The 18,929-nt window shown below is 39.9% G+C and overlaps 1 protein-coding gene across 1 annotated transcript in view; it reads right to left on the reverse strand.

The window, feature by feature from the left end:
* Positions 1 to 2,067: 2,067 nt before the first annotated feature.
* Positions 2,068 to 18,929, reverse strand: part of xkr7b (XK, Kell blood group complex subunit-related family, member 7b) — a 95,332-nt gene continuing 78,470 nt past the window's right edge. The window contains exons 2-4 of the mRNA XM_047369682.1: positions 17,908 to 18,107; positions 9,122 to 9,341; positions 2,068 to 8,536 (exon numbers count right to left, since the gene is read on the reverse strand). Coding sequence (XP_047225638.1) covers positions 7,729 to 8,536; positions 9,122 to 9,341; positions 17,908 to 18,107 — 1,228 coding nt within the window. The 3' untranslated portion in view covers positions 2,068 to 7,728. The remainder of the gene's footprint in view (positions 8,537 to 9,121; positions 9,342 to 17,907; positions 18,108 to 18,929) is intronic.

The raw sequence follows: 18,929 nt of genomic DNA on the forward strand, positions 1-18,929 counted from the left end.
CATTATTTAGTTCTTACAGAATTTACTAACTGATTCCTAAAAATCATTCATCTCATGAGGCTAATTATGAGCTCACTACACTTGTTTGTTGATTTAGAAAAAAAATTAACCAAATGGTACCACTTTTTCACAAAGAAATGTTACGTATTAGTTGGCTAAAGTGAGTTAGAGTCCATTTTAATGTAATACAAAATAGCTTTTGCGTCACACCATAGTATAATTTTCAGGGACAATACATGAAATAAAAAATTTTCTTGGCAGCTTATGTGTCAACTACTCGTACTCATCCGTACCGCGCCTCATCCGGTGTTACGTTGATTCGCGTTTCCCCGGTCGCGGGGGCAGCAGACTCAGCAGAGACGTCCCTCTCCCCAGACACCTCCTCCAGCTCCTCCGGGGGGAGCCCAAGGCGTTCCCAGGCCAGCCGACAGACATAGTCCCTCCAGCGTGTCCTGGGCCGTCCCCTGGGCCTCCTCTCGGTGGGACGTGCCTGGAACACCTCCAGAGGAAGGCTTCCAGGAGGCATCCGGTATAGATGCCCGAGCCACCTCAACTGGCTCCTCTCGATGTGGAGGAGCAGCGGCTCTACTCCGAGCTCCTCACCCTATCTCTAAGGGAGTGCCCGGCCACCCTACGGAGGAAACTCATTTCAGCCGCTTGTATCCAGGATCTCGTTCTTTCAGTCATGACCCAAAGTTCATGTTCATAGGTGAGGGTAGGAACGTAGACCGACCGGTAAATTGAGAGCTTCGCTTTTCGGCTCAGCTCTCTTCACCACAACGGACCCCCATTACTGTGGCAGCCGCACCGATCCATCGGTCGATCTCCCGCTCCATTTTTCCCTCACTCGTGAACAAGATCCCGAGATACTTAAACTCCTCCACTAGAGGCAGGAACTCCCCTCCAACCTGAAGAGGACAAGCCACCCTTTTCCGGTCAAGAACCATGGCCTCGGACTTGGAGGAGCTGATCTTCATCCCAGTCAACTACCCATTTGTTTTCATTTGTTTGTTTGTTTAAACCAGCACAATAACTATGGAAATATAATACATTGGAAAGACTACAGGTCTTGATAACATTTTTAAAATTAATTCAGTTGAGGTTACATACAACCACTCCCCCAACAAATTTTTTTTTACATAAAATCTTTTCATTTTTTTTATCCTGCCTCCAGCCCAATAATCACGCATCAACCCCCTCGTGATCCCGAGTGGACAAAGCAGGTATAGAAAACCAATGAATGGACAGATGGAAATATGACAGACACAGAAAGATACAGATAAATAGATTTAACTGAGTTTAATAATATGTATGAGAAAACTAAGAATCCTCCTTTTTTGTGTAAAGTAGGGATTTGACAAACAATTATTTACGACGTATTTTAAAGTGTCTGGAATCCGGGGAGTATAACTCAATCCAGATTTGACCAGTTTATATATTTGTGCTTTTCAGCATTTTTTAAATCTAAAATAGCCCTAATGCACACAAAGTATCGAAAATGATCCTTTTTATGTTTTTCCAAAGGGAATTAAAATTTCATAAATTTCAAACTGCTTTTAAAAGAAAGGTGTTTAGTGTGGGAAAATTCAGCAGAGGTCTGAGCAGTGTAAATATTCAAGATTTTTAAACTAGAGAGGGTCAAGTGTGCCCTAAAAATCCCTTTGAATAGGCCCTTTAATTTATCACACAATCAGCAGCTCTTAATCAGGGACCACATTAGCCATGTTCTGCTGCCCTGGTGTTCAGCAATATTTCATAGTGCTTATATTGTGAACCCCATGGGGAATCCCCAAGAATGAACTGCCGAATGTCTCTGGTTTGGGATACGCGGCTACGGTAACAGCTCAATGTTGGATCATGGATGGATGGATGACTTGACGAGTGGATGGATGGACTGTGGAGGTTTTCATATTCCTTTGCAGTTTAAATGTATAGCTTTACATGATGCAATAAGTTGGAAAGAGCACATTGACCAAGCAAAAAAAATTAAGAATGTGAATAATGTTGAAGTAAAATAATTCATTGACCTCCAACTCTCATGCATCAAAGAAGACAGACACAGGCCTGTTGAATTTATTCTGATGGCTGTTGAGCCATGTTTACTACAGTATTTTTCCCACCTACAGTAATCAACACAGCTTGTTGAGTTCTTTGTTTTTCTTCTTTTTTTTAACATCGTCATAGATATTTTTCACCACGGGTTTATTTTTCTGCTTGCTCACTCAAAGGATGTTTAAGCGGCATTATCAAAAACAAAGAAAAGGAAACTGAGAGCACATCCTTACAGTACACACATACTTTTACATACACAACATACTCACATACCAAAGCACACATACTTGTACACACACATCCTGGAATAGTATCACTCTGATATTTACAGAAATATAGAATGAGTAAAAAAACAAACTCTGTTTTCATATTTTACATCTTAATAAAAGAGTCATACCAAAGACATGGCCACCAAGTGAGTAAACAATAGATAAATAGATATAAAACAAATACAAAAATAAATCAACATAAAATCCTTGCATTAATTAATAAAAGATGGTTTTTTAACTCTTTAACATTTAAACATTTTTTTGTTCAAGTCAATATATAATCAGCACATTACTATCAACTGTTATCTAAGCTTAAACGACAAAAAACTGTTGCATTACCCAATCAGAGAAAGCAGTGTACCTTGGCCTTTGACTGGGTGGTTTGTGTATGCATCAGCATTACATTAGCCTATCACATTTAACACGTCATGATCATTTGCAACAAAAACTCATTGTTTTCAGCACCATTAACATCTCTGTGTATGTCACCAGTGGGCTCAGGTCCATTAGTTCAGGTTCACTATCTGCGTCATAAAACTGCATTGTTAGTAGCTGTCATTTGCTTTTATTTGCCTTCCTGAATGTTCTGCACCGCTCCTGGTTCATGCTTCAGAATTGGAGGACACACAAATGAAAACTTTACAACACCCTCCCCGCTTAATGGCATCCTTGGTAGAGTTGTGGTAAAAGTATTTAAATACATCTTTTATTGCAGTGAGCTAATCTCACCCTGAAATATTTATATCATAATGGTCACACTTATTGGAAACCCTAAAATCCTTTTGAAGTTGATCAATGTGTTGATCAAGAAGCTTCAATAAAAACAATCATTTCTGGGTATAAATACGACATGAGACTGAGGCTGATTTCTTTTAGCTGTCTTCAAAATAGGAAAGATAGGAAAACATGCTAGTCAAGTAAGGCAGATGTGTGTTTAACTTCCAGAGTCAGGAAATGACTACTTGCCTAAACCTAAATGTTTTAAAATCAAGGTTGGATGAGTTTATCCTGCCCCACACAGTCAAGAGGGTGGTAAGGGGCAAAAATACTTCTCCAAGATGTCAGAAAGTGGCATAAAGGACCATCAAGTCCTCATAAACACCATTAGATGCTATCTACATGCCTACTGGTTGTTTGGGGGACATGACAGGAAAAAAGCTATTTGTGTCCCACCACCACAAATATTAATATGTGGAGTTTGCTCATCCCAACTTGAACTGGTACTGTGTAATTTGGTCAGATAAGATTAAAGGTGGGTCAGGCATTAAATAAAGAATGAATATTTTGAAAACCCTGTTTATATTTGATGTTAAGCATGGTGGAGGACTTGTAATGCTGTGGACCTGTTTCTTTTCCAAAGATCTTGCAACCTCGCGAGAGTGAATGGCAGGTTGAAGACTTGGATACTGATCCAAAAGGTTTGGCCCTATTAGTCCCGAGACCTAAACCCTCTAAAAAACCTGTAGGGAGAGCTGAGAAGAAGAGAGCAGAACAGAAGACCCAGAACGACTTAGAGAGTGTGACTAAGAAGAATGGTTAAAGATCTCTCTCTCCGCATTCTCTAACCTTCTGAAATGTTAAAGGAAAAAACTAAGTGCAACAACCTAGAGTGAATTTATGCTGCTTCAATAAAATGTTAGGGTGTTTTTACACATCTTTACCAGAGAGCCAATAAGTGTGGAGGCACCTCTGTCCTGGTTTTAATAATACAGACTTGTTAGCAGCATTGGTTTTCTTTATGTTCCACTGAACACTGAATGAAATCATTTACAGCAAACAGTGGAACACATCAGAAAACAGCAGAGTGTGCAGCAACAAACAGGACACTCAGACAACACAAACAGCTGGGACTAACTCAGGGAACATATCCTCTATAGGATGCTGTTAGGATGGCAGCCAGTGGTGATCCAGGTCCCTCCTGTCCCCAGCGTGAGATCTGCCTGTGAATGAGGACATTATAAAGCAAGAAGATGCTCTGAGAGTCACAAAATAACCAGCGTTTGACTTTGATTACCTTCATCATTTCTTAGAGTGCTTTAAAATATAATTAGTGACACACTTTGGATATAACAATTATTTCAACATGGCAGCAACATAAAATCTCCAAATGTATTGTCTCAATTAGATATTGAACAACTTCAAAGCTGCATTAACACGCTCGTTGGTATCTGTATCAAGCAGCCATGGTTTGGGAACTCCCTCAAACAATGAGATCTTCTACATTCTTACTGAGCTGCAACCAAACAACTTATCTGGTGGCATGCACAAGGATTGGATGTTTGTTAGAAAAGAAACCCACCTTGCAGTAAATGTTACCACTTTACATATAATCACCACCTTGCTGTAGGTTTTTCTCAGACAGACAGAAGGTGACCTCCACAAGTCAGACCAGTTTAAATACAGAAACTGTCTAAAGGCTTCAGAAAAAACACAAAGTCTCTAAAAAACAAGTTCAGAAAAAGGCTGCAGAAGATAAATCGCTTGTTTAATATGAAAATGAACAGAGTTTAGTATTAAGCTGTTCTTCCTCTAGGTGCTGTTGCTGACCAGGCATGATCTGTCACCTTCTAACTAATAGTGACATTTGTCCACACCTTGTTAGAGGTGCTGCTAAACTTTGACCTCTGAAGCTGCGTCCCACTTAGCTAGAGCTTGAGGGCTATATGCTTTTAGCTGCGGTTAGCATTGGAAACACAAATGTGACAAATATGTTCGATAGGTCAAGGATCCATCTCTGTCAAGCCCCCAACCAAACTAACAGAAAGTATGAAAGGTCACAAAGCTCTTGAGTTTTGAACAGACATCAACAACCAGCAATGACAAAGTATCCCCCAACACCCACGCCTTTGAATTGCCCGAGATAAAAACGAGAACAGAAAGAGACATATTGATTCAGTCATTTTCCTTCTGTCTCCATATTCATATACTAAATTGCAGGATCGTGCAACATCCACTGTTTATTCACTAATCGACATTTGTGCTGGAAAAACAGATGTCTGGAATCAAGAGGATCAGACCTGATGATCGTTGCCTCCAGACATAGAGTCCTGTTTGATTAGGCACGGGCCGGTAACCTGTATCAAGGTATGCCAGGGTTTTAAAAAAGGTTTGGTTTTAAAACTCCCCCCAAAAAATCCTGCTCTTACAGTTTAAAGTCCTTTTACTGGGCTGCCAAAGAATGCAGAGGGGCAGCTAAAGTTTCCTACAACCGTATGAATGAGATGCAGTGCCGCCCCTCTCCCGCTTGTTGCTGTGTGGCTGGAAGAAGGCTATACTGGTTCCTTGCTTACAAGAAGGACAGTTCTGGTGGTTCAGAAATATTTCCAGTCACGATAAACATGTAAGGTCAAAATCTACAAATTAAATAAGTCTCACCTAATGATCTTTAAGTATTCCATCCAAGGCATCTAGGAAACATTTCTAAAGCTCAAAATAAAAAAAAGACCTCACGCACTCAGAGGAAAGATGAGTCCTACATACAATACCAATCACACACTGTATATAATAAGTGGATGTAGCCTCTGGGAATCACCTGTTGGTTTGTAACTTGCAGTTTAAAGTCCTTTCATTTGGCTGAATTTTTACTTTTTTAGAACCTGAAAGAGCATAAGTTAAAACCTGACTGTATTCTTTATCTCAGAGCCTTAATTTGGACTTAATTAGGGACTACAAATAGGGGACCACACAGATTTTTGTGAAACAATAAGGTTTTTTATAATTGGAAACTATTAGAGCCAGATCCATCCATCAGTGTTATTGCACTTGTAGCAACTGTCTCAATGGTTTTATGACTTCCTGATTCAGTGACAACGTCCACCTATGATATACACTGTTTTTACAGCTACTGCTCTGTCTGCCAGAAGGGGGAGACAGAACCCTTCTAATCTGAAAACATGATGGCCCTCCAGGGAAACCAAACCAAACACAAGAACTTAGGCGGTTGTGGCAGATATATTCTTTTTGTCACAAAAGACATCAACTATTGCAACTAGCTAGTTTGCAAAAACATTTCTGTCTTTGACAGTTAACTTTAAACTGTTGTTATATTTCTTTTTATTCTTTTTGCCCTCAAAATTAAACCCAGTTCATGGCATACTGAAGTAGATCATGATTTTTCATATACTACATATTATGATTTTTAGAAAAACTGAACCACTTTGGACAACATTTAGACTCTTAAATTAATCTTCCTTACTCACAAAATGCATTCATCATCTAACTACAGCTTATTTTCACATCTTATACAGTATTGGACATCTGCATTTATTCAACTGTACATCACAGACCTGTTTCTGGCAATTTACAGCATGCCATATATTGGTAGCCATTTGGAGAAGCTGCTTACGTACATCCATTTATCAGATCCTTGTTGAGCTTTTCAAACAAGTCCGTTGGGTCGGAAGTTGACAGTGCAGCTAGGATGTAAACAGTGAGACTTGTGCTATGGCTGCAATTGTGGCACAAATGGATGGGTGAATTGGGATCAGTTGTATTGCAGGCCTATGCTTCATGAACAATCTGATCTAGACTGAGTTGCGCTCCTTCATCAGATGAAAGCCAATGATCTGCTGGGAATTCGATCATGAACGACTGCTTTTGGCTTTAGATGCCACTGAAGAAATGTTTAAAGAGCACAGTTACCAAAGATTTGTGAGGCACATGCAACAATTTGGGGACATGATGAGATGGAAAGAACAAAGCGACCCTTGCAACAAATTAACTCTGACTCGTCTGTGTGTATTCTCGTTGTATTTCTCTAAAGCATGCCAAAGTATTAATTGGTAATTCGGAGGTAAGAAGTGTCTGTTTATCTTAGCTAAACCTGGGATGAATTTGGTTGTAGACAATGGCCCAGCATCTCTGAATGCCAGATCACATACGCTGTAGATTGATGTACGATGCTGTTGTATTTTGCTCTAACCAAAATGATTGCATGTCCCATGCACACTCTGACAATCTGCTTCTTCAACATTTCATACATTCTGGTTCTCTCTCTGTGGCCTGAGGCTCAAGTTCATGTGGCAGACTGTTCTTTAATTATCTCAAGCTTTATATCTCTGGTGTCCTTTTACTTCTTGTCCTGATCATCCAGCTTGAAACAAAATCTAACACTTACTGGTCCCAGGTGTAAGATTAAGTTCCTCTTGTTTGAAGTGTTAGAAAATAGTATTACTTCATTAACTCCCCACAGGTGATTCTCGCTATATGTTCTTCAACAGCTTTGGTCCCACATTGAGGTTCACATTTCACAATCGCAGTTTGACAACCTCCTTTCTTGTTAAGAGTCAGCCGACACTCTGTTTTCTTTTCATGCTACTCCCAGCACAGGTATTCCTGGGTTGAAGACGGATTCGGGGCTGAGCCTTGGTCCAAGACTGCCCTTTGTAGTTTTAAAGCCCCAGCTGGCTTAAACAGTTGTCTCATATTCTAATACCTCTTTGCTGCCCATCAAGCTGCTCCTGTACTGTATCCGTGGACTGATGGCCGATGTGGTCTCCAGAAGCAGGATGGTCTTGCGGAGGCGCCGGTCAATAAAGTGTGCGTCCCAGGCTGGGTATCGCTTTCTTGGGAGGTCGATCCTGATTACAGGACCCTCCTGTGCACGAGATGTGGAGGAGGTCCTGTGAAGCAGAGCAGGAGAGGAGGAAGGGGAGGGGCGTACCTGGAAGACAGGCAGGCAGCTTTCCTTGTCTCTGTCCCTTTCCCCAGGAACTGGTTCCCCTGTGTCTTTATCTTTAGTCCTGGGCAAAGTCCGTGGAGGACTGGTAATGACCATATCTGTTTGGGACCCTTGGGATGGAGTAAGGCAAGCATCAATAACTCCCACCATCCCCCCTGTACCTACAACACCCTCATCTACACATCCTCCCCACTGGGACCCCAGAACAGGCCCGTCTGGGTGTAGCCAGCAGTAGTACACCAACATAAAGAAGGTTCCCAGGGCAAAGCTACAGGCCACCAAGCACACCACTACCAGGGCGGATGAGTCGCTAGTTTGGGGTCCACGGTAGGTATACCAGGCAGCGGTCAGCGCCACATTCTCAGCCAGTGTCACAGAGTAATACAGAGCCATACGGAGGCGACTGGGCCCTTCCTTGACGTTGAACCAGCAAAAGATGTAGATGATACCCACAACCATGTTGTAGATGATTTCTTCCCATTTGGACATGCAGAAGTCAGTCTCACCCTGGATAATCCAGAAGGTCATCACACACCTAAAAAACAATAACAGAGGTACAGTTACAGGTACAACATTGCATGTCAGCCAGAAATCCCCATCCTCACATTGAAATATGGTGGTGGCTGCATCATTCTGTGGGGATGCTTTTCTTCAGTAGGAACAAGAAATCTAGTAAGTGATGAGGAGAAGGTGGATGCAGCTAAATATATGGTAACCTTGAAAGAAAACATTTTAGAGGCTGCAAAAGACTTGAGACTGACAGCAGGACGAAAGGGAAATTGCAGCCAGAGCTACTGTGGTGAAAGTTCAGACTTAAAGTTACTGAGAATTTGTGGCAAGACTTGAAAAACTGATATTCAAAAACATTGTCCATCCATTCTGATTGAGCTTGTACGATTGTGCAAATAAGAATGGGCAAACATTTTCTACATCTGGATGTGTAAAGCTGCTAGACATATGAATAATTTGCAAAGCACCTTAATTCTTCCAGTTTGCATGCATGTGCATGACGGCAAAGCTTTCATACAGATTAAATCACAAACACAGGTACTGATAACTATCTGAAAGGAGCCCCCCAGTCTGGATGCAAACATCTGGAGTTTGATCAAATATTACGCACCAGTGGCTGACAATAAATATGCCAAAGTAGAGCTGGAAGACAGAGGCAAAGAGGGCAAAAGCCACAGTCCTCGCCCCTATGGTGAAGAAGTGCCACAACATCTGGGTGATCACGGCCTTGTAGGACATGGGCAGCTTGTCATCACGGGAGTCTCGGAGAACCTTCTGGTAGGAGGCGATCATCCAGGCCAGTGAAACCAGTGATGCTGAAGCTGAGAGGCCTGGTGAAATGGGAAGTGAGAGGAACAAATCAAAAAAGGATAATAGGTGGGCCAACAGCATAATACTTACGTAATGTTTTGAATTCTTGTTAAGATCTTATGCAGATTTTAAGTTGATGTCAGGACAGGACAGGAAAAAATAAAATGAGGAGTTAGGACATTGGTATGCTAGAAGACTGTGTTAGTGTAGGGTTATGTATTCCAAATTTCCACCAAACAGAGATAACTTCATGTTAACCTTTTGTCACCTTGGCTCTTTCAAAGGCCGGCATAGACTCGTGCAGTTTCTTCTCAGAGAAGCTTTAGTTTGCAAGGTCAGTTGGACCTTTGCCAGTTTGCAGTGAATTGAAATGATCACCAGCTTGCGGCTGAAACGTTGAGGCCCAGTGTGAGCTGCCCAGAGCACAGTTTAACACATTAACATGAATGTGTGTTAATGAAGTTGGTTTGTCTGAAGTTAGCCATGAATAACCCTGAGATACCCATAAATTAATGCAGAGACCTCAACTAATGTAATTTTGATAAATGCTGTTTTAAAAATGATTTTCTCTGATTGAATTTTTTCTTTCTTCTCTGAAGGTTTTTAGTTGAACATGAGAAATGTTTTTTTAAAATCAGTTTTAGAAAACATCTCCAACTTGAAAAGTCTGGTATCCTACCAACAGGTCTTGAAGCATCCTGGTAGATCTATACTTGTTCAGTTTTTTTCAAATTTTCCTGCCATGAATCTTAACATTTAGCGTGCAGACTGAGGCCTGTAGTGTTTCAGATGGAGCTCTTGTTCTTTTATTTTAATTCTCTGAGCTTTGCACAGTCCTGTGCTAAACTACCTCCGACATCCACTCCCGAAGAGACAAGAAAAGTAATTGAATGTTTTTCACTTATACCTAATTTTCTCACTGAAGGATGATGGACTCCTAATAGTTTAAAATGATACTATAACTCTTCCTAGATTGTGTTAACACACACAGCTGATCATCTGAGAACAAAAAATTTCAAAGACTCCTGCTTTTATAGAGGCGGCCACAATGATTGCTGATTCGTTAGGGTTTTTTTGCACATCTCTTCTACATCTTTGATTTACCTGCTTGCAAAAAGGTTCTGAACTCTAATATTTCTAACGCTTTTGCTCATCCGAGATATTTACCTAGGTTTTTAGTATTACGTCATGATGTGTAGATGAAGATGAAATCTGTCAACTTGCATTGAAAATTTACAAACAGCATTTTTTGCGTGCAGCAATAATGATCTAAACTTCAGCAGAGTCTCACCACATTTGCCTTTCATTGCATTCACCCTTTACATGTGCTGCTATATGAATGTGATGCCAAAACATCAACATAATGTGAATGGAGAGAAGCCCGCACACAATTCATCAATAAAAACAAACTAACAAACTCATTTCCCCTCATTATCTGATCCTTTCCTGTATTTTTGCATTTGAGGGAGCTGTGCTGTTGTACGGGAAGAAGATAGGATGTGCAAATGTATTCTGTTAGAATAGGGATGTTGATTGTCATATCTCTGCATGTGAGCCTTGCTGAGTTACTGTTAGGTGTTGTTTACATGGGTGAGTCTTTTTGCTGTACAAACCATGAACCTGATGGAGACCTTGGATGTTTTGGATCAGAATGTTGTTAATAAACATGGTGCAGATCAGGTTAGCAGGCTTCTCTCTATTCAAATGCTGCAACCATTTATTGCCCTGCAGATTCACCTGCAGATATGTGTGTAACAACCTTTCTTTTAATTTATTTCCTAACTCATTTATTCACTACACTTTATATTTATTGTTTTTTTTGTATATGCATTTATATGTTACATTAATTAATTTATTTGTCAGACAGTCAGTCATTTTGTACCGCTTTTTGCACAGTGGGTCGCGGGGAAGCTGGTGCCTATCTCCAGCAGTCTGTGGGTGGGAGGCGGGGTTCACCCTAGACAAGTCGGCAATCCATCGCAGGCAACACAGACACACAACCATGAACAAACTCATTCACACCTAAGGGCAGTGTAGAGAGACCAATTAACTTAACTATTATGTTTTTGGACTGTGGGAGGAAGCTGGGGTACCTGGAGAGAACCCACGCATGCACAGGGAGAACATGCAAACTCATGCTGAAAGACCCCGGCCAGGTGTTGAACCCAGGACCTTTTTGCTGCTACCAACTGTGCCACTGTGCAGCCCTAATTTGTGCGTTTGTTAATATATTTATTCGCTAATATATTTCTTCATTTAATAAAAAATCTATTACAACTACTTTATTGAGAAGTTTATTTATTTATAAATTTATTGATTTATTTCTGTTTCTTATTTGCTAACCCATTAATTGACTAACGTACAGGGGCTGGACAATGAAACTTAAAACACCTGGTTTTAGACCCCAATAATTTATTAGTATGGTGTAGTGCCTCCTTTTGCGGCCAATACAGCGTCAATTCGTCTCGAGAATGACATATACAAGTCCTGCACAGTGGTCAGAGGGATTTTAAGCCATTCTTCTTGCAGGATAGTGTCCAGGTCACTACGTGATACTGGTGGAGGAAAACATTTCCTGACTCGCTCCTCCAAAACACCCCAAAGTGGCTCAATAATATTTAGATCTGGTGACTGTGCAGACCATGGGAGATGTTCAACTTCACTTTCATGTTCATCAAACCAATCTTTCACCAGTCTTGCTGTGTGTATTGGTGCATTGTCATCCTGATACACGGCACCGCCTTCAGGATACAATGTTTGAACCATTGGATGCACATGGTCCTCAAGAATGGTTCGGTAGTCCTTGGCAGTGACGTGCCCATCTAGCACAAGTATTGGGCCAAGGGAATGCCATGATATGGCAGCCCAAATCATCACTGATCCACCCCCATGCTTCACTCTGGGCATGCAACAGTCTGGGTGGTACGCTTCTTTGGGTCTTCTCCACACCGTAACTCTCCTGGATGTGGGGAAAACAGTAAAGGTGGACTCATCAGAGAACAATACATGTTTCACATTGTCCACAGCCCAAGATTTGCGCTCCTTGCACCATTGAAACCGACGTTTGGCATTGGCATGAGTGACGTCAGTCAGACTCCATCTCTACATGCCATCTTTTGTTGCTGCATATATGTTCACTTCTGTGACTGTGGGGAGTTAAATGTCTTCCCCACAGTGTGTTTTGATGGTTAATATATTGCTGTGTATTTATCAGTTGTTTCATGATTCATTGATTGTTTTGTTCCATCATATTATGGTGTGTGGACTTTAATCAACAGGTGAGCTAAATGAATGACATCAGATTCAGAGATGGGAGGAGTTTATGTTGGCTAGAGTGTTGCCTCCATGAGAGGTTGTTGTTTGTTGAAAAGGTAATGACCTCTGCTAAAATTAATGGTTATTGATTTTGTCTCATCCCTTTTGGATCTATTGATTGTAAAACTGTAAATATTGTTTTATGAAGAGGGGCCGTCTGAAAATAAACACCTGATCACTGGGACCTGAACCAGTTTATCACATCATTACTGCCTCCATCTTTTAAAAAGACTAATGGGACCAAAAGTTCCACAGTGACAATGAATGAGAATCCACATTATGTAGTTCTAATTAAATCTATAAATATAGTCCAATTAGTCAACATTTAACTTCTTCAATCTATATTGTTGTAATTGTTTTGTTTCTTTATTATCATTGTGTGCCATAAAGCTTAGCTTAAAAAGATTATTGATGTGTCTGCTATGATGGTAACACCAGCAGACCTGGTGACAGTCAGACCCGACAACTTAACGTTGTCGGGTCTGACTGTCACCGCGGTTGTTTCGGACCTCCTCCACAGTGAGCAAGAGAGTGTTTGGTAGAGCTGCACGCAGTAGAGCAACCTGCGTGTGCTTCAAGTGACTGTCAGAGCACATTTACTGTCTTTCCTGGAGAAACACACAGAGCCGGGCTGATTTACTCCACTGTCAGCCAGGCATGTCACTATCCATGCAAAGCTGTTGCGGTCAGTGGACACAAGGTTTAGCTTCGGGGTGTGTTGATATCTACCTTTTAAGATGCTCTAATATACATACACATACATGAAAAACCTATCTATGCAAGATAATTTCTTTTTTAACAAAAATGTTTCATTAGATTTAATTAGATTTAATTTAGATTTTGGAGAAATGTGTATAAATCCAAAATATTTATGATTGTAAGTGAAAACAAGCCTTTCCTTTAAATGCATCTACTTGTAAATACTCCATAAAGACAAAGAAATTAACTGTTTTTGGTCCTTCACAGCAGGGTTGCATGGTGAAACAGTTGGTAGCACTGTTGCCTTGCAGCAAGAAAGTCCTGGGTTCAACTCCCATCCAGTTTGCATGTTCTCCTTGTGCATGCATTGGTTCTCTCGGGGTACTTTGGCTTCCTCCCACAGTCTAAAAACATGGTTAATTGGTTTCTCTCAATTGCCCTTAAGTGTGCATGGTTGTTTGTCCTGTGTGTCTCTGTGTTGCCCTGCTTTTGCCTGCCTCTTGCCCATAAACCATTGGAGATAGGCACCAGCACCCCCGCGACTCTGTACAGAAGAAGTTGTAATAGAAAATGGATTGATGGTCCTTCACAGCACAAATATTCCAGTGGTTTGTGTTACTACAGATATGTTCATGCTGCAATTCACAACACACATATTAATCCTTATAATTTCCTCTGTGTTTCTCAGGCATAATTAAAGTAAAATGCTACAAATCTGACAAAATAGGTGTCATATAAGAAGGTACAAATAATGTTTTCATCTAGGTTAGCTTGTTTGTGTTAGCTCTAATAACATTCAAGTAGTCCCAGTTTGGAGAAACTGGAACACTTAATCTTGAATTTCAAACTTAAAGAGTTATTGAAATCTGACATCTTAAAATCCAATAAACTTGCAGATAAAACTGGTAATAAAAGCAAATACTGTAATATATAGTACTGTAAAATATATTCGCTATCTATACAGTAGATAGTAGCGAATAACAGCTGTTACAATATCTTCTGAAATTGGAATTTTGTGAACATGTGTGTGACGTAATTTACCATTCAGATAAACCAAATGTTACACGAATATGTTTATATTGACTGGACAAGCATCTTTGGACATAAATATTGCTCTCACCATTTGATCTGAGTCCCCCCTGCCCCTGGCATAACTCCCCTGTTTAGTAGTAAAGAAGTCGCCAGCTAATGTGGCTAATAATAACGGAAGCTAGAAACTAATCAAAATCCGTAATAACCAACCTTGATGAATAACTGAGCACCAGAGAATGCATGGTGCAAAATGACCAGAAACACAGAATCTGAACAGGGCTGCTGTTGAATACGTTTGTTCAGAACAGATATTTGCTGACACTGCAAAAACATACTTTTTGTTTTGTCCAGATCCTTTTTTACACTGTAAAAATCTATTTTGCAGTTAAATGCACAAGTGAATCCAAGCTGCATGCTTACATAAAGGATAATAACGCTGTTATCTTGTTTACTGTTTTTTTTATATACAGGAAAGCAATGATTTATAAATATTTCGCTACTACTTATTGGTTTTGGCCTAATTAAGACAATGAAAATATCATACTGTAATTATTTAGATTTTTCTCATCTCTATTAGAAAAGAACCTTGTGCTTTTAAACAAGTTTTCTACATCAGTTTAGTTTATTCAGCTTTATTCAGTAAATTTATATAGCACCAATTCACAACACATGTCGTCTCAAGGCACTTCACAAAGTCAGGTACATACATTCCTATTAATCCTAACCATCACTGAAAATGGTTTCAAGCATCAAGTATTTTTCTTAGTGTCAGTGTTGAGTTTAAAATTTTTGTATCATGCCAACCCTAGCCTAGTGTAGATAGAATCATGTCTTTATTGATACATATGTGGGCTGCTGTTTTTGCCAGTTAATTATTATGCTTGTTTTCGGGTTAGCCCCACTCTGCTGTGTTACGGAAACATAAAGTTTAAGGTGGACTACCCTGCTTCCAAGAATAAATCTTTAACGTTTCTATGTGCACGTGGATGTGCATGTGCAGATCTGTGTATCTCTGTAGGTTTTATTAGTCACCCCCATGTTTCCATGCTTGTTTTCTGCTGCTGCCGCCAGGTGTGTGAGTGTGAAGTCGGAGAAAGGAGCGTTGTTTTGTTTTATTCATCAAAGACCAATCTGCTTCTTGTAAGAGTGGCATGAATAAAGCATAGCCTCTCCTACTGATATGTGCCTTCAGCACACACACACACACACACACCCACACACACGAACACGCACACACACTTTTAATCACAGTTTATCCTGTGAAAGCCATTGCAACAAAGATCCCAGAATTAATTTTTCTTTTTTTTTTCTTTTAACCCTGCTAATGTTGGCAATAGCCAATTCTCACCCTCTAGCATTACGAGTGCATACCAGCAAATTCGAATATCATTGAAAACTAAATTTGTCAATTCAAGATGTGAAACTGATATCAGTCATTACACACAGATTGACATATATTTCAAGTTTTAAATTTCGTTATTATTGCTTTTAGCTAATCAAAGCACCAGTAACTGTTCATCAAAAAATGTAGATATTACATAAAAACAATAAAAATGGTATGTTCATTTTATGGACTGCACATCGTGGGGAAGACTGCTGACTTGACAGAACTCTAGAAGACAGTCACTGACCACCTCAACAAGGAGGGTAAACCACAAAAGACAATTAATAAAGAAGCTGGCATATTGACAAAAAACTGAGTGGAAGGAAAAAATGTGGTCGAATAAGGCAAACATTAGGGATAACTGCACCCTTGAGAAGATTGCAAAGTAAAGCCCATTCAAGAGTTTGGGGGAGGTGTGGACTGCAGCTGAATTTAGAACTTCCAAAGCCATCACACACAGATGTCTTTAGGACCTGGGCTAAAACTATTGCATTCAGTGTGTTAGCCAAAGACAACGTCAGAAGTGTTTTCATCTGAAGTGTTTTCATCTGGAAATGTCCCAGAGTCTGGAGTATGAGATGAGAGCAACAGAATCCATGCTGCTCTAGTTTCAGTGTTAAGTTTCCATGTCATCTTCTGGTGTTGGTCAACTGTGTTTTATCAAGTCCAAAGTCAGCAGACTTGCATGAACTAAACACCACTGAGAAGCTACAGCTGTTGCCTACAGGAGGTTGAAAGACACCATAGCCAACAATGCAGATGAGCTGCAGGCCACCATCAAAGCAACCTGGGCTTCCTTAACACCTCAGAAGAGCCACAGGGTGATCTTCTCCATGCCACATGGCACTGATGCAGTAATTCATGCAAAAGGAGTCAGAATTAAGTATTGAGTGCATGTGCTGTACAGTACATGGGCAGACTTTTCAGTAGGCCACCATTTCAGTATAAAAAGTCCCTTTTTATTGTACTTATGTAATATTACAATGTTCAGAGAAGATCTTTTCCCCTTTTAGTTGTGTGTCTCCTCATAGTGTAAGGTGAGAAAATCACTCCTTTTAAGGAGGACACAAACCTGCACAGAAATGAGTCAAAATTGGCAATTATTTGCTTAGTATATAAAATCACAAAACAAAACAAAGCACTGGTCAACATAAATAATAACGTACAAAACGTTTTATTAAAAACTTCAATCTGTTTCATGTGATGGCTTGCATGCATCGCTACATCCCATACGACATACAGGCATTCAGCTCCATTCAAATTCAAAACTGTTTTATTAATCCCAAAGGGAATTTAAATAAAATGTACATGTGTACCAAATTATGTTCAAATCAAGAACCTTCTTCCATTCCTTCCAGTTGCCTCGTGTATTAGTTAACTTTCATTTCTATCTGTTGGTCAATGCATATTAATAATACAGAGATATTATTAGATTGGCTAAATGTCTGTTTACACCAAGCAAATAACTATTCTCACAAACATGAACTAATACATCACTAGATGCAAAAGAATAAATCATTTTACCTGTCTCTATATTTGTACATAGCAATAGTTAACATTATAATGATGATATAATTAACTAAATGTGACACACTTGATTGGTCCGGTGTTGCATTCACCTATTCTATTCTATTCTATTCTATTCTATTCTATTCTATTCTATTCTATTCTATTCTATTCTATTCTATTCTATTCTATTCTATTCTATTCTATTCTGTTTAGTTTAGGTCCCCAACAAAAGCATTTACATATCATCTACCATTTAAAACCATTCTGTTGTTGTTTTACCATAGTTAAATAATTACTCAGTCAAATTAAAAAGCTTTATGATGGATGTAAAGCCACAGGTGGGACAAATGAATTGTTGGTTGTGGACGGAGTCAAATATGGAGCAGGGTACATGTAAACATTTCACTGCATTCTGGAATCAGGTATGCAAATCAGCAAAATGGGATGCATGGAGAATAAAATTGTGTTAACAAAGATACAGAACTGAAAAATGATTACTTTTAACTACAATGCAACACTGCGACAAGTTAAAAGAACTAGAATTCACTAAACAAGATTTTTAAACTGTTTCTGTTTCTGCTCATCTTTCCCCTAAATGAAAAACCCCTCCATGAAACATTCACAAAGTGTCTCAGCGTCTCTCTGACCTTGCAGCGGCATGACGTCGTTCTCGTGAATCATGATGCTTAGCTGCAGGACAAGCTGCGGCGCAGACTTCAGGAAGACCTCCAGCAGGCGAAGCATGGTAATGTCGGCACTCTCGAACATCAGCCTCCAGTGGAAGTGACGACGGGGTCCGTTGCTGTGCCATTGGCTCTGGGCACCCAGGTAGAGGGTGTGGATATATCTGAAGATGAGAGACAGGGGTTCAGAATGGTGAAACAAATGTTGGTTAACCCTTCAATACAATAGTAAAACTGATGTCCCTTTGCACTACATCTGTTGCTACTTACAACACTTCAGATATTTTCTGGCATTGATGAAAAAGATTTTAAATGTTTCAGGTCATTCATTTGTATCGGAAAAACGGCTTAAGGTGTGCAACAGCTTCATACTGTCCCCATTTGTTGACAAACTCCCTGTTGGGGTCAGGTTAGGACTGGTTGCAGACCCTTTCTAGCAATACCCTCCTCCTCCTCTTCCATGCCTCTGCCATGTATTCTTGTGCTCTTTCACATCAAAGCTGTCATCAGGTAAATAAAATTAGCTTTGCCAAAGCCATAGCCACAACCCATTGCAGAGCTTGCTGAGAACAATCAGGACGGTCCATGGAGTCTTTGCTCAAGCACACAAGGTTTTCCTGTGATTCCAAGAAATATCCCGAATGCTGATATTATTCTAACTCCAAGCCATGCTTCCGCTAAATTATGGCCCATCCAAGATGTCTCTGAGACACCAGAAGTTTCCAGTGTCTCTGGAGAAGGGCTATGTTTTTGCACAGTAAAAGGTGACATTACATGGAGGTATTCAGCGCTCTTTTGTACCTAACAAAGATTTCCCCATGTAATCATCTTATCTGTGTAGTTCTACTTTATGAGCTATTGCCCAATCATGATTCACTGGATATTTCTTATATTAAGACATAACTGAAATTCCATTCAGATTTCCTCAATTGTTTATAATATTGTGCACTATAGAAAATTATTCATCCCCTTCCAACCTTTTTTCA

Source organism: Girardinichthys multiradiatus, chromosome 1, assembly GCF_021462225.1.
Source record: "Girardinichthys multiradiatus isolate DD_20200921_A chromosome 1, DD_fGirMul_XY1, whole genome shotgun sequence".
Lineage (NCBI taxonomy): Eukaryota > Metazoa > Chordata > Actinopteri > Cyprinodontiformes > Goodeidae > Girardinichthys > Girardinichthys multiradiatus.